At 48.0% G+C, this 14,545-nt stretch overlaps 1 protein-coding gene across 2 annotated transcripts in view; it reads left to right on the forward strand.

The window, feature by feature from the left end:
* Window positions 1–14,545, forward strand: part of SLC2A9 (solute carrier family 2 member 9) — a 274,455-nt gene that overhangs the window by 210,373 nt on the left and 49,537 nt on the right. For both annotated transcript variants that reach the window (XM_023587389.3, XM_058301081.2), the window contains one exon: window positions 1,299–1,374. In XM_023587389.3, coding sequence (XP_023443157.2) covers window positions 1,299–1,374 — 76 coding nt within the window. The remainder of the gene's footprint in view (window positions 1–1,298; window positions 1,375–14,545) is intronic.

Below are 14,545 nucleotides of genomic sequence, written 5' to 3' on the forward strand. Positions count from 1 at the left end.
GCCCATGTCAGATGTTTGAAAATGCTGCCCAGAGCACAGAACCCCCATCAGGGTGTTGGTTCCCACGATTGTAGAACTCATCCCAACGTGGCCCAGCCTCGTTTCCAGCCCCACTGCCCATCAGTTCCCAAGATGCCTGGCTGTTTCCTCTTACTAAGGCCCTTCATGCTGTACTAGCTCCTCCTTGCATCCTAGACTCAAGAAGCCTTGGATGTGTCTTCCTCCCGGAAGTCATCCCTGCCCCAAATCCAGGTGCAGCATTCTCTTCCATGTTCCCCTGGTCCACAGGGGTGGCCCTGGGTTCATTTAACTCAGAGCAGTGGCAGGAGCCCATACTGTCTCTGTGTCCCCACCTTCCGGTCAAGCAATAGGCACAGCTGAATAAATGAACAAGCGAATGAATGAATAAGTGAATGAATGACTCAGTCCAGAAGTGAGCCATGCAGTACACACGGGCCTCTGAAGCAACTCTCACGCCAGCTCCCCCTGCGCCAAGCTCTGATGGATTTGGTTGTAGAGGGCCAAGGGCAGAAGGACTCTGTCCCCCACCTATGGCCTCACCCTCCACTCTGAGCGGCCGACTGGTCAACCATGCTCTCCTGCCCGTCTGTGCCCTTGCCCTGGATCACTTTTCCTGTCCTTGCCTACTTGGCTGACTCTGGCTCAAGGGTGAGTGCAGGCATTCCAGAAAGCCTTCCTGGGTCAGGTGCCCCCTCCTGGGGCCACCCAGCACCTCCACACATGCCTGCCACTTCCCAGCGACATACCAGGTTCTTATGATTGGCAAGCAAGTATGCTGGAGCAGGGCAGTTTCCTGAACATCCTTCTACACCTAGAACCAAATGACACCCTCCTGCCAGATAAGTGGAATATTTATGGAAATGAATGAATGTATCTCCTCCCCTATCAGGATGGGTAGAACTAGGGGTGTTTACCTAGCCCCAGTGATAATTAAGAGAAATTTTTATCAAAGGAGGTAATACCTGTAAAACTTCTCAGACTAAGCACCCAATAATCAGCATGAGCGGTTCCTTTATTTACCACCTACTGAATGCTGAGATGATGCTAAACTCTTTGCAGGCACCCTCTCCTTTCAACCTCCCATGTGTAAAATTAGCAGGTGGGACGACTTAGGGATGATCGCCATCCCTTTTCTCTGGATGCTGAACCCAGGGCTCAGAAACGTGAAGTCACCTGGCCAAGGTCTCGCAGGTGGATGAGGGAGAGCTGGGTTGGGAGCCCGGGTCACCCAGCAAGCCATAGCCTCCTCACCTACCCACGGCGCTGTTCTCTTGCAGGACCATGCCCCCTGGATCCCTTACCTGAGTATCGTGTGCATCCTCACCATCATCGCCGCCTTCTGCAGTGGGCCAGGTAAGGCACCAGTCCTTCCTCACCAGCGGGCCCAGGGGCTCGTGAGACCACCAAGCCAGAAGGCTCTTGCTGTACAGACCAGGAGCCTGGGGCCCAGGGAAGGGCAAGGCCCCATGGCAGGAGGGGGGCAGGACCGTCTTCCCTTGGGTCCTCTGTAAATACAGTCTACTGCCTACTTTCCCAGCTCACAGATGGTAGGTAATCTGCTCCCCCAAAATAAGTAGATGCTGATACACAACCACACGACATAAAAAATTAATATTTGCTAGAGCCATGAGACTGATACCTACTGCATGAGTCTGTGATAAAGATAATCAATTTACAGCCCACGGCCTCAGAGAAGATACCATTTCATGTAGAAAAGGTAATAATAATAACAGCAACAACAATGACAACACCTAAGGTTTATCGAGCATTACTCTGTGTCCTGCTCAGCTAAGCACTGGACGTTCATTAACTGCAGCTGCAGAGGACGCAGAGCTGGAAGGCGACACGTGTGGAGGGAGTCGGTGGTGGGGCTACCTGGCCCCCAGGTCCAGGCTCCTGCCACCATGTTTTGTGATACCTGCTGAGCAAGGATTCTGGAACGTTCTGAGCCCCATCCTGGGTGTTGTTCTCTAGGAGTAATCTCTTAACTAAGACTCAATTCTAGCCCCAGCTCTGCCATTTCCTAGCCTTGTGTCCTTGAGAAAGACCATTCCCCTTGCGGGGCCTCAGTTTCCCCATCTGTAACACAGTGAGGTGGGATGAGATAGAGGACCCGGGTGTTTCCTGGCTATGTGGCTGCATCCAGTAGAGGGATGGAGAAGGTGGACATGAGCTGACCTGGCTGTGCAGGTCTCTCCCCAAGACCATGCCCATGGGGTTTCTTTGTTTGGGTGTCTAGATTGATGAAACCCACACTCAGTTTTTATATCAGAACACCTAGAGCCCCCTTCTATTCCTTCCTCGGGGCTGCTGGTTTTCGTGGGCTGTCTTGCTCCATGCTTTTTCACAATCGTGATGGATGAAAGGCATTTGCTCCCACCTGGGACATCGGAATCTGATGCTGAGATGCCAGGTGGGCCGTGGGGTGATGGGGGAGACACCAGGTGTGCACACATGTGTATACACACCCGCACCAGGCAGTGATCATGATCAGAACAGCTGGATGAGAAAGAACACACCTGTCCAGGCAAGACAGAAATAAGGAGGATAAACAAGTTGCAGGTGACAACTGAGTCCAGGAGCCAAAATGAGCTTAGCCCTGTAGGGGGCGGCACTTACGGCATTTCCGTGTCATCAGTACCCCTGGAATTGTGCAGCCAGTGGCTCTGTCCTAGGCCTGGGATACACTCAGCAAACCCACTTTCCTAGAGAGGCCTTTACAGACCACTTAACTCAAATCAGGGCACAAACACACACACACACACACACACACCATTCTATCATCTGTGTTACTTCGTCATAGCACTTTTCCCTGGCTCCTCTTTTTCATGCATCCTCATTTGTTTAATTCGGAAAGCTGCAAACATTTTCTGTTAAGGGCGAGATAGTAAACATTTTAGGTCACACAGCCTCTGTCACAGTTACTCAGCTCTGCTGGAGTAGCACAAACACAGGCATTGACAGGGGGTAAATGAAGAGGCATTTCCTTGTTCCAATAAAACTCTTTTTACAAAAGCAGGCAGTGGGCCAGATTTGGCCTTCGGGCTGTTGTTTGCTGATGTTTAACGTAGGCCCCCCACAACTGAAATATACCTTGTCTGTGGTCCATTGTCTTATCCCGAGGGCCTAGAACTATACTGAGGACATAGTAAGTGCTCAGTCATATTTGTTAAAGAATGGCGTAACGGAGGAAAGGACTACGAAGGGAAGAGATGTGCTTTCATGAGTGGAGCCTGACCTGGCAGCAGTGTTTTTCAAAAGGAAGCCTTGGGGGAGAAAGAAGGGGGAAATAAGAAAAGCAAATCCTGGTTCTGCATCCATTCCTGAAGCTCCTGGGAAAGAGGCAGCTGGGGGTGAAAGTAGCAGCAAAGATAGGAAGGGGCATTAGCCAGTTGCACGGAGTAAACAGATTAGGTAGGCGAATACCAAAATCCTTTCTTAGGGAAAGAGCAGGACTAAAGTTGCATTCACCACAAATCAATTCCTCAAGCAATTATTGAGCACCTGCTGTGTGCTAAACTGGGGGGAAGGGAGTGGATAGAATACAAGCAGATGTTAAAAACCTTAAAGTCCAAATGAAGAGTTTATATTTGCCATCACATATATCTACCCCCTCTTTCATCCATCCAACAAGTACACATCCAACAAGTACACTATGCATTTCCTGTGCACTAGAGCTCCTTACTTAATGGGAAGGGAGGAAGGGAGGAAGGGAAGGAGAGAAGCCAGGCAGGCAGGCAAGAAGGAAGGAAGGTCTTGTTTCTAACCCAACCTTACTAACTTAAAAATACAGTTCCAAGGTCACTGACCAAGAAAAATAATTCCTAATAGCACACTCCTGTGCCATATGCCCTGCCCTGGACGTCTCATACACGCTAGTCTAAATTTTGGACCACTTCAACAATGTATGAGTGAATGTAATGCTAGCCTACTAAAAACATTCCATAATCAGGACTCTCATCTTTTTAGTAAATACTATCATAAGGTTGGATTTACATATTTATAAGGAGAAAGGACCATGTCATCTTTTATTTCCTTTCTCCCCTGATCCAGAGGGTAGAAGATGGGATATAGATCAGCTGCTAAACATTTCCTTTCCCAAATAATCTATTTCTGTTTTACAGAAGAGTAAACCAAAGTACAGATTGGTCAATTAATTTTCCCAAAGTCACACAGCTAAGAGACAGATGCTAGATTTATATCAACACATCCTGTCCTTGAACCTGTGATCTTAACTCTTACACACGCACGTGGCCAATGCTCATTAGCTGTTGGCTAAATTAAATGGAATTAGGCCCATTTTGAAACTGACTTGCAAAGTTGAAAACTATTCATCAGAGGAATAACCTAATAGAGAATTTGAGATAAAAGCAGGAGGCTTGTATTTTTATCTCACCAGGTTGTGGTTGCTCTTGAGCACCATACATCAGTCCTGTCTGTGTCTACATGAAAAGACATTTGCCATTAATAGATAGTTGTCACATCTCCCTGGCAGAAAGTGAATTACCAGCATTTTGATTTTCATGGGTTCCAGCTATTGCTGCTCTAGTATTTTCTTAACACACAAGTCAGAAGTGGTGTTTCCTCTTTGTCTTTTCAACTCATAGACACCTAAATTATACCACTTAGTGTTGAAATGCAGGCCGTGCTGACATACACAAAGCTTCATGATGAACTGATGCAGAGCAGAACATGAGAAAGTTCTCAGGACTGGAGCGAACCTCAAAGAGCATCTGGCAGGTGAGGAAATACTCCAGGGACCCAGAGTGGATTCGAATTAAAGTGTCTTAAGTTTGGAAAAGAACGCAGAGGTTTTCTAAAAGTCTAGTCACTCATTGCAAACTTAGATCCCATCTATGGCTTCCCTGCTAGAAGTCCTCCGACCATGGCTCGATTGCTTCCATTGATGGGTAACTCATTGCCTCACAGATTTGACATCTCTATAGTTCAGTGATAGGCAAACTATGACCCACGGGCCAAATCTGACCCAAGACCTGTTTCGTATGACCTTCAAGCTAAGAAGGTTTTCTGCATTTTTTTCTCTACATAAGAAATCATGGTCTTCTTCAACAATCACAGTAAAATAAAATTAGAAAATAAAGACATGGCTAATTGTAAATCACACAATTTAAAATAACTTAGTTAAATAAGAAAAAATAACTTATTTAGAACTGAAGGGACAGAATTGTAAACACTAAGGCAAGATTGTTATATAGAGTGGTATATGGGAATTCTGTATTTTATGCATGATTTTTCTGTAAACCTACATCTTCTCTAGTAATAACAAAAAAGAAATGAATGGACAGACTTCACAAAAGAAATTTAAATGGAAATTATAATCTCCATTATAATGTATGGGTAAATATGTATTGAAATCACAAGTTAAAATGTTAATGGGTGGAAATTTGTCAGCCTCTATTAAAATATACAATCCATATTCCCTTCAACCCCCCCAAATTCACTTGCTGGTATCAATTCCAAAGTAGTATCTGCACATGTACCCAGAGATTTACATACATAAATTATCACTTCATGGTTTTAAATAATTCTTTAAATGTGAAAAACTAAATATTCATCAATAAGAGAACAGTTAAATAATGGCACCATCCGTTCTGTAGACCCACTGTAGAGGCTTTTACATTCCACTGAGTGGACTCTACATTTCTCCTTCCTGGAAAAAGACTATCCATCTGGTAAGGACCAAGGACAAGTCCCATATATTATACTAGACCATCCTTTCACAGGCCGAAAGTTTCTTTCAGTGGGAATATAGATATCCTCACCAACCTACCCTCCCTCCCCACCAGTATTCACAAACTCAGCACGGCTATGTGCCATGAGACCTCTGGGGCTAAAATCATGGTGCCCTGTGCCCACGAGCTTTTTGGCCGTGTCTACAACTCAGCCTCCACGGTCTAGGTCCACGTCCCCCTTCAGCATGCACACAAGAGGTCACAGGTGGCACTGCCCATCCCTTTTGTCTCCATATCCCACCTTTCCCCCACAGCTGAGACCCTTCCACTGTGCCCTCTGGAAAGCAAAGTCCACAGTCATCATTAAAACAAACATCCTAACTTTCCTCTCTAAACTTACCCTTCTCCTCCATGCTCTAAGTGAAACCTTCCCCTGAAGATACCTAGTCCCCTATAGCCATCTCAGAGGCTGACTGTGCAATCTCCCCTACACTCTAAGTTCCAGCTGTGGGCTGGGTATCCTCACCGCTACCCCTAATATCTTTCAGACTTGAATCTATCTGGCTTCAGGCTTCACTCCCCATTACCCCTTCCTGTTCTAGTCACCCACCAGCCCGGATGTTCTAGTCACCCACCAGCCTCCTGCCTCGTGGATGGTATTGCCTGGCTCTCTCTCACTCTACCCCTGCTCCTGTGCTCATACAAACAAACATCACACCAAAGTTATTTACAGATAACAAAGTTACGCCATCCTGAATGTCTGCATGGTAAATGATGAGCTCAAATCACCATAGCAATAGATCTCACGTTTGATTCTACCCATTTGCAATCTGCCTTGCCCCGTTTGTGATTTCTCATTGGCAAGGATTCTGCTTTTCCTTTATCTCCCCAGGTTATGTGAATCTCACAGTCTAAATGGATACCCCCACCAATTCTGAAAAAATTACCCCTTCCCTTTGACTTTCGTTATCTTCATCATTTCTCCTTGGTTCACTGATACCCGAAATCCTCCAATTCTTTTTTTTTTTTTTGTCTTTATTTTTTTTTAATGTTACATTAAAAAAATATGAGGTCCCCAGATACCCCTCACCCCCCTCACCCCACTCCTCCCATAACAACAACCTCCTCCATCCATTCATTGCACTTGGTGAATACATCTCTGAGCACTGCTGCACCACATGGTCAATGATCCACATTATAGTTTACACTCTCCCCGAATCCACCCAGTGGGCCACGGGAGGACACCAGGGAGCCAAGAGTGCCTACAACTGCAAGCAGGAGAACTGCATCCATCATCCAAGTAGAATCTAAGCACCCTCTTGATATAGAGGTGGAGTGGACATTACCGTCCCAGGGTCCACAGGATGGAGGAATAGAGTGTGGATTAGAGTGGACTTACCAACATTCTATTCTGGAACTATTGTGATTAGTAATGGAAGTAAATGTAGCATTGATGTGGAGAAAGTGGCCACGGTAGCTGCTGAGGGTAGGGAGTGGGAAGAAGAGATGTGATGTGGGGGCATTTTCAGGACTTGGAGTTGTCCTGGGTGGTACTGCAGGGACAGTTACTGGACATTGTATGTCCTCCAATTCTTTATGTCTCAGACTCAATTTTAGAAAAAATAGGGAGCTTTAACTCAGCCTGGAAGAGGCCCATTCTCTCAACTAATTTAGAACTTGAAAACACCTAGGTTTAAAGAGTAGTTGTGCTGGATGCACAATCTCTCTGCAATTTTTTTTTTAACTTTTTAAAGAACAATCATGCATACCATACAGGACACCCATACATCACCCCACCACTAATACCCTACATTGTAGTGACACATTAGTTACAAATGAAGAAAGAACACCGTCACACTCTTACTGCTATCTAGAGTCCACAGCTTACGTGTGGTGTCTTTTTCCCTCAAACCATCTTATTATTAAAACCATGTATTAGTATCATGTATTTGTTTGAGTTCCTGAGATATCATTCTCATATTTGTACTGTTTTCCTTCCAAAATCTACATTTTAAAGGGAAAAAAAGAGACCACACGTGGTCTACCAAGCTTGATATTTTTACTACCTGACGTTTTGCAGAAAATGTTGGTCACCCCTGCTGTTGTCCCTCAGCTGTGACTTGGGAGAAGGGGGAGTTAGCTAGCTTATGAGGGAGGCAGGGAGCAGCCAGTGAAAAGGCTGGAATGGAAAAAGAAGTTCATGCCAAAAAAAAGCCCCAAATACACCGCGAAGGCCAGAGCAGTGATCTTCAAACATTGCTGAATTACCTGGGACGCTTTAAAAGTCCCAGTGCCCAGGCTGCACCCACAACCAACTGATTCAGCAGCCCAGGGGGAGGGCCCAGGCCGCAGCACGTTCTAAAACTCCCCAGGTGATTCCAGTGTTTCAACAAGTTTGAGCACCGCTGGGCTCGAGCAATGCTCTATCAACACTGGTTGAATCCATTGCAATCACCTGGGTAGCCTAAAAAAAAATTTTTTTTAAAGAAAAGGAAAAGAAAATGTTGGAGAAAAATAGCATTCACTGGGACATGGAGACTGATTGACTACTGTCAGAAAATGTATTTATTGAGAAGCTCTTCCAATGGAGGGGGTCTGAAGAGAGACTTCAGCCCACTCCTGGAAGGGGGGAACTTGAATTTATATAGAACTTTCTAGGCAGGGAAATGATAGTTAGTGGGAGGGGTTGAGGGTCGAGTGAGGTAGTGGGAGGGAGTTGAGGGAGTTTATGGCTTCTTGGAATGCTGCCGGAGCAGATGCGGTTTTCATCAGTAGGGATTAAAGGATATGTAAAGAGTGAAGGCTTCCACCTCCCTCTGATATGCAGGTAGAGGTAGTAAAGATCTCCACCTCCCTCTGATATGCAGGTAGAGGTAGTAAAGATCTCCACCTCCCTCTGATATGCAGGTAGAGGTAGTAAAGATCTCCACTTCCCTCTGATATGCAGGTAGAGGTAGTAAAGATCTCCACCTCCCTCTGATATGCAGATGGTGAAGATCTCTGTCTCCCTCTACTCCTGTCTCTATGAGGTTTCTTTGCTTAGACCTGTGGGAAAGTGCTATGCCATGCCCTCAGACACAGGAGAGGGGTTTGCCTTTTCCCCCATGCATATCAGGGGAAACTGAGCTACAGCTTGTTCGTAAACCTCTGACAGAAAACATACAGTGACCATGGTGTTTGGGCCTCATCCACCCCATTTCAGCTAAATCAGACTCTCTGGGGAAGAGCCCAGGAGAGCTGCTGGCCTGGAGGAGGTAGGGAGGAGTCTGGGGGCGAGCTGCTGGAAGCAGGGTTCAGAGGGCCTTGGGCATTCTGCTGAGGATGTGGGGCTTTGTCTGCTCTCCATAGAGGTCTGTCAGGGGACTTCTAAGCCTGAGCTTGATGGGCCTGGGTTCCTGTGAGGGGAATGGACGCTGGACGCAGTTGGAAGGGGAACGAACCAGAGGCGGACACCCCCCCCCACCCCGGGGTCTTGTGGAAAATGCAAGCTATAGAAAACGGGAGCAGGACAAGGGGACGGGCCTGGCGGTGCCACCCCAGCAAGTCGCCCCACAGACGTGGCCTCTGTGGTGAGTGTGGGTCCCTGAGGGGCACGTCCTCCACAACACCGGGTCACTTCAGTGCTTCTCAGGCCATCCACATCAGCAACAGCTGTTTTCTCATGAAGACGTAAACCCCAAGTTTGTTTAGCATAAGAAATCTAAAGAGACCAGGTACAGCCTCCTAGAAGCCTCGCACACTGCAGGATTCACTCTCATCCGTAAGACCCTCGTGAGGTCGATCAGCATGTTTACCAGGAGAGTGGGCAGGGACAGTGTTGGAGAAAATACGGCTCTTACTGGGACACGGAGACTGACCATAAGCAAAGAATTTATTTACTGAGAAGCTCTCCCAATGGGGGGGTGGGTTGAAGAACAGACTTCAGCCCCCCCACCAACTAGCATGGTGGGGGTCTGAAGAGAGACTTCAGCCCACTCCTGGAAGGCGGGGACTTGAATTTATACAGAACTTTCCTAGGCGGGGAAATGAGAGTTGGTGGGAGGGGTTGAGGGTCCGAGGGAGGGAACAATAGGAAGCCATAGAGGTGAAAACTTTCCCTGACAGTGACCAGAAGATAGTGGGTTAGGGAGTTAGGTTTCTAGGAATGCTTCGGGAGCAGAGGTTTCTCTGTTCTGTAGGGATTAAAGGATATGTAAATAGCAAAGGTTTCCTCTCAGTCTCTCTCTGATATGCAGGTAGAGGTAGTAAAGATCTCCATCTCCCTCTGACATACAGATGGTGAAGATCTCTATCTCCCTCTACTCCTGTCTCTACAGATTTCCTTTGTTTAACCTGTGGGAAAGTGCCCTGCCCTCAAACACGGGGGAGGAGGGTTACCTTTTTCCCAATACATATCAGGGAAAACTAAAGTACAGCTTGTTAATTATTGCAAACCTCTAACAGAGAACAATAAACATCCTCAACGACAGTCAGCCTCTGTCCCCCACTGCTGAGACAAGGCGACCCCGACTCATCCACAAACAAATCAGAAATGCCCTGCTCACGGAAACCCCAAAGCTTGACCTTCTGTGTTCTTTCCAACTCCTCCCCCTTCTGGCAATGACCCTGATTCCTCTCCCGGAGCTTGGCCCTGCCGCTTCCTTATCGTAGGCCCTGAGAAGCTCCCAGCCTTTAGAGCTCTCCCCTCCGTCGCTGCTTGGGGTCTTCCTAAAGGGAAGGCCAGCCGCCCTCCTGGAGCCCGGTCAGCCGCAGGCCCAGCTCTCTGCCTTCCAAGCCCTCAGGGTCACCCGGCAGCTGGCCTCGCTGGCTAGCCACTGCTTCAGCCGTGAGATTAGCCGGGGTCCCCCCGGGACTTTGGGTCTAGCAGCATCACTTCAACTCGCACTGACACTGCGCAGCCTAAGACCCGGGAAAACCACCTGTCCAAGGGAGGCTGTGGTTTGGGTTGTGAAATCACCTCCTGTCGATCAAGTGAAGAGGGAGAGCAAGTCCCAGGAAGGTGGAGCAAGGCTGCTGCAAGACAGACGGTCCAGGGAGTCCTCCGGGGCTGCCCTTCCAAGATGAAAAGAGAAGGCGCCTCTTCCCGGGAGAGCAGCCCGGCGTCTGCCTGTGGCGGCTTCTGTGATAACCAGATAAATTAAAGGAGTTTTGACAGAGAGCTGAAATTAGGTGAAGGGAAAACAACAACAACAAGGAAGGCGGCTTCCTGTTACATATTTTATTTGTGTGCATTACCCCGAGGCAGAGACAGAGAAGGGTAATAAATAAAAGAGCTTTGTCTTTGAAGAAAGGAGCCTGACCAGAGTCACCAAAGCATGCCCGTTCCATTTGAAAAATCTTAGTTCACACTCCCTCTGTGCCTGGTCCTAAGTTAGCCCCTCTTGGAGGAGCTTACATTCGGGGGACAGGGAGGCACCCATGTTCCCCCCAAATGATGGAATACGGCCGCTGATGTTACACAGGGGCGCAGTGTGACGTGAGTGCTCAAGAAAGACAAGCGGGTCCTACTGCTTACAGAGCACCGGCCTGGCTGGAGAAGGGGCGCCCCTCCCACCACGCGCTTTAATCTGGAAAGACGGCCAGGCGGCTCTCAGTGCCAAGGGGACCTCTTTGAGCTGCCTGCCCTCCTGCCACCCCATTCTCCCTACTCCTCGAGTGGAGCTGCCTCCAGGCCACGTGTCCGCAGGTCTGTCCCTCCTCCCCCCCCCACCCGCTCCTGGAGCACCACCCTCTCCATCTGTTTACGGAAGGGCAGCTCATGCTGACTCTTGAATCTTTCCTGGAACTTGACAGCCCCTCGTTTGTCTACCCTCAGCCCCCTGGATTTGCTGCTAGCGGCATCTTAAAAAAAAAAACCCATCAGTTTGAGATGTGTTCATAAACCATACAGTCCATCTCAAGTGTACAATTCATGACATTTGGTATCATCTCAGAACTGTGCATTCATCACAATTAGAGTGTTTTCATTACTCCACAAAGGAAAGCCCCGATCCGTTAGTACTCACCTCTCCACCCCTCTATCCTTCGCTTGTGGCGTCATGATGTTGTAGAAGTTGAGAGAGGTTCAATTATTTGCGTATAGAAAGGCCAGGACTCAGGAATAATTGTGGGAAGGAAAAAGGATTTATTTATTCCTGGCTCGGAGCTTCTCATTCAAAATCTGAGTCCCAAACAAGATTTTTGAGTTCCTTTTATACAAAGGAAGGGCCAAATGGTTCTTTGTTTCAGTGCTCGATAAGCTTGAATTAACATCTATCTTCCACATCCTACGTAAGGTCTTAGCTTGGACTTTGTACATTCTAGGTAAGCTTTTAGCACATTTGGTTTGCATTTTCCCTCAATACTTAAAGTTTATAGAGTTTGCATTGCTAAACTGTTTTTCCGGGGACTAGAGTTGTTGTCATGGTTACCAAGGGCAGGGCTGCAGTTCTCACTGTCCCAAAGCACAGCTCAGGACACATACAGCTCAGGTTATCTACAAAGAGATGAACAGCCCCCCCACCCACCCATAGCCCACATCAGTGACCTCCCGCCACTACACCGCCACGTGCTCAGTCTGTTTCTCCTAATACCTGGGAGTGGCTCAAGGGCAGGCACCTGCCTCCACCACCGCTGGCCAGGGCAGACACGGTCCAGAATCCCAGCCTGGCGCTCAGACCTGCGCACGAGGGCCCACCTGACAGGAGCTGGAGTGGCCCGTGGGGTGAAGGGCCATGCCCAGCAGACCCAGGAGAAGAGGCAAGGACAGACTCAAATGAGAGAAAGCGTCCAGATCACACCTTGCCCAACAGGAACTGAATGCCAGCCAGCCACGGCCATTCTAGGGGAAGGGAATGAAATACACCCAGTCCCTGGGACAAGCACACGTGGAGATAAAGAATTACTGTTCTAGTGAATTCCCAGGGACAGGAGAGGCAAGAAGAGGGAGCCAATGTTCAGTGAAGGCCTAGCATGGTCCAGGCACATCCCTTTAAATTCGCGCCCAACTGCAGGGTTGCCTGCACCATTTCGCCACCGGTGAGGGTCAAGTGCAGGTTCAAGCCCAGCTGCGTCCTCTGAATCCCAGGCCATGAGGCAGGCTCCAAGCCAGGCGCAGTGGAGGAGCTCAGCTCACCAGCCTAGCTGCCCCAGGAGTGGGCTCGGCCTGCAGATGGCAAGGCCTGGGCTGCTGGGCCAGGCTCCGGGCAGGGGGCCAAACCCCAGCTGGAGCTGAGTGGCCTGGCCACAGCAAGTCAGGAGTCAGCCGAAGTCGAGTCCCAGCCCAGCACCCAGCAACTATGGGAGCCTGGGCATTTCTGCTTGTTGAATGTGTGAATGAGTGAATGAGTGAATGAGTGAATGAATAACTCATTGAACCAATGAGCGAGAAAAGCCCACCCAAGTCCTTAGCTCCCACCCCATTGCATCAAGTAGCCTAGAGCTCAGATGGAGTCAAATTAGATGTTTCCCCTCAGAAGTTAGTAAACTACGTTGTTACGTTATAATCTATGGAATTATATTACAAAAGCAGAAAGACAAGTAAATTGATTTCTAACTTTCCTGACGAAGCAGAAATTACTAGGTGGAAGAACTCGATACGTATGCGTTAAAATAAAATTAGAGCTATAAACTAAGAAACATGTCCTGACAACAAATCAGTCTACAGTCATAATTTTTGAAAAATGGTTTAATGGAAATGTCTCACAAATGCAGCACCCCACACACACACACGTAAAAGGAGCAGTTGCTCAGACACAGCAATGTCTCTAAGATGAATTTATATAGAAGGTGAGATGAGCCCAGCTTTGCTCGGGTGAATTCCAAACAGCCCCATCTAGAAATGGAGACCCAACCTCCAGTACCGCATGGAAGTGGGGTCTTCTGACCTTGCTCAAATTCTCCATAATCCCAAAATATTATCTAAATTTGAATTTGGGTCAGGGTCCAGCAGGAAGCAGGAGGTGCGTCCGCTGGGGTTTATTAATAAAGGGAATTCCATGCAGGGTCTAGCAGAGGTACAGGCAGGTGGTGGGAAGCGACACGGGGCTGGGGTACCTGGGACAGCGACAGTGCAAAGCCGCCCCCCCCCCCCCCCCCCCCCCCCCCGCCTCCACCTGCCCGTGCCTCCCACTGGCCACAGGTGCGAGCCAGCAGGCAGGAGGCCCATCCCCGGGGCTGAGCTCCTGGGATTCAGAGTAGGAACCTGGGGAGAGGAAGGCAAAGAAAGAAAAACCAGCTCAAGGCTAAAATGATTTTACCATCAACACCATTTAAATAGTCCTTTAAGCTTTAGTTTCTTCAGTCATTTCAAGGCTTGTGTTGATTCCATTTCTCTTTTTCTTCTTTTTTTTTTTGAAAAAGTAATATATATATGCATAATAAAGCATTTTAACATTCAACTCTCCAGAAAGGATATAAATATCACCCGCCAGACATACCGAGCCTTTTAACAACTACCAGCTGAGCTTTTTTTTTTCCTTTCTGTCTACTTTATTTATTTTTGCTTTATTTTCTTTTAAATGTTACATTAAAAAAATAGGAGGTCCTCATATACCCCCCAACCCACCCACCCCACCCCTCCCACATCGGAACCTCTTCCATCGCTGCGGCACATCCGCTGCACCTGGCGAGTACAGCTGGAGCACCACGGCACCCCATGGACAGGGGTCCACATTGTAGTTATCAAGCGTCTTCTGTGTACAAGGCTCTGTTTAGAGCCCATTACACAGATGATCTCATTCAGTCTTCAGAATATCCCATGAGGTGGGTTTTATTATGATGATGCCCATTTTTCAGGGGAAGTAACTTGCACAGGGTCATGCAGTTGGGTTGTTACAGGTGAGGATTTTAAT

Source organism: Dasypus novemcinctus, chromosome 1 (assembly GCF_030445035.2).
Source record: "Dasypus novemcinctus isolate mDasNov1 chromosome 1, mDasNov1.1.hap2, whole genome shotgun sequence".
In the NCBI taxonomy this organism is placed as follows: domain Eukaryota; kingdom Metazoa; phylum Chordata; class Mammalia; order Cingulata; family Dasypodidae; genus Dasypus; species Dasypus novemcinctus.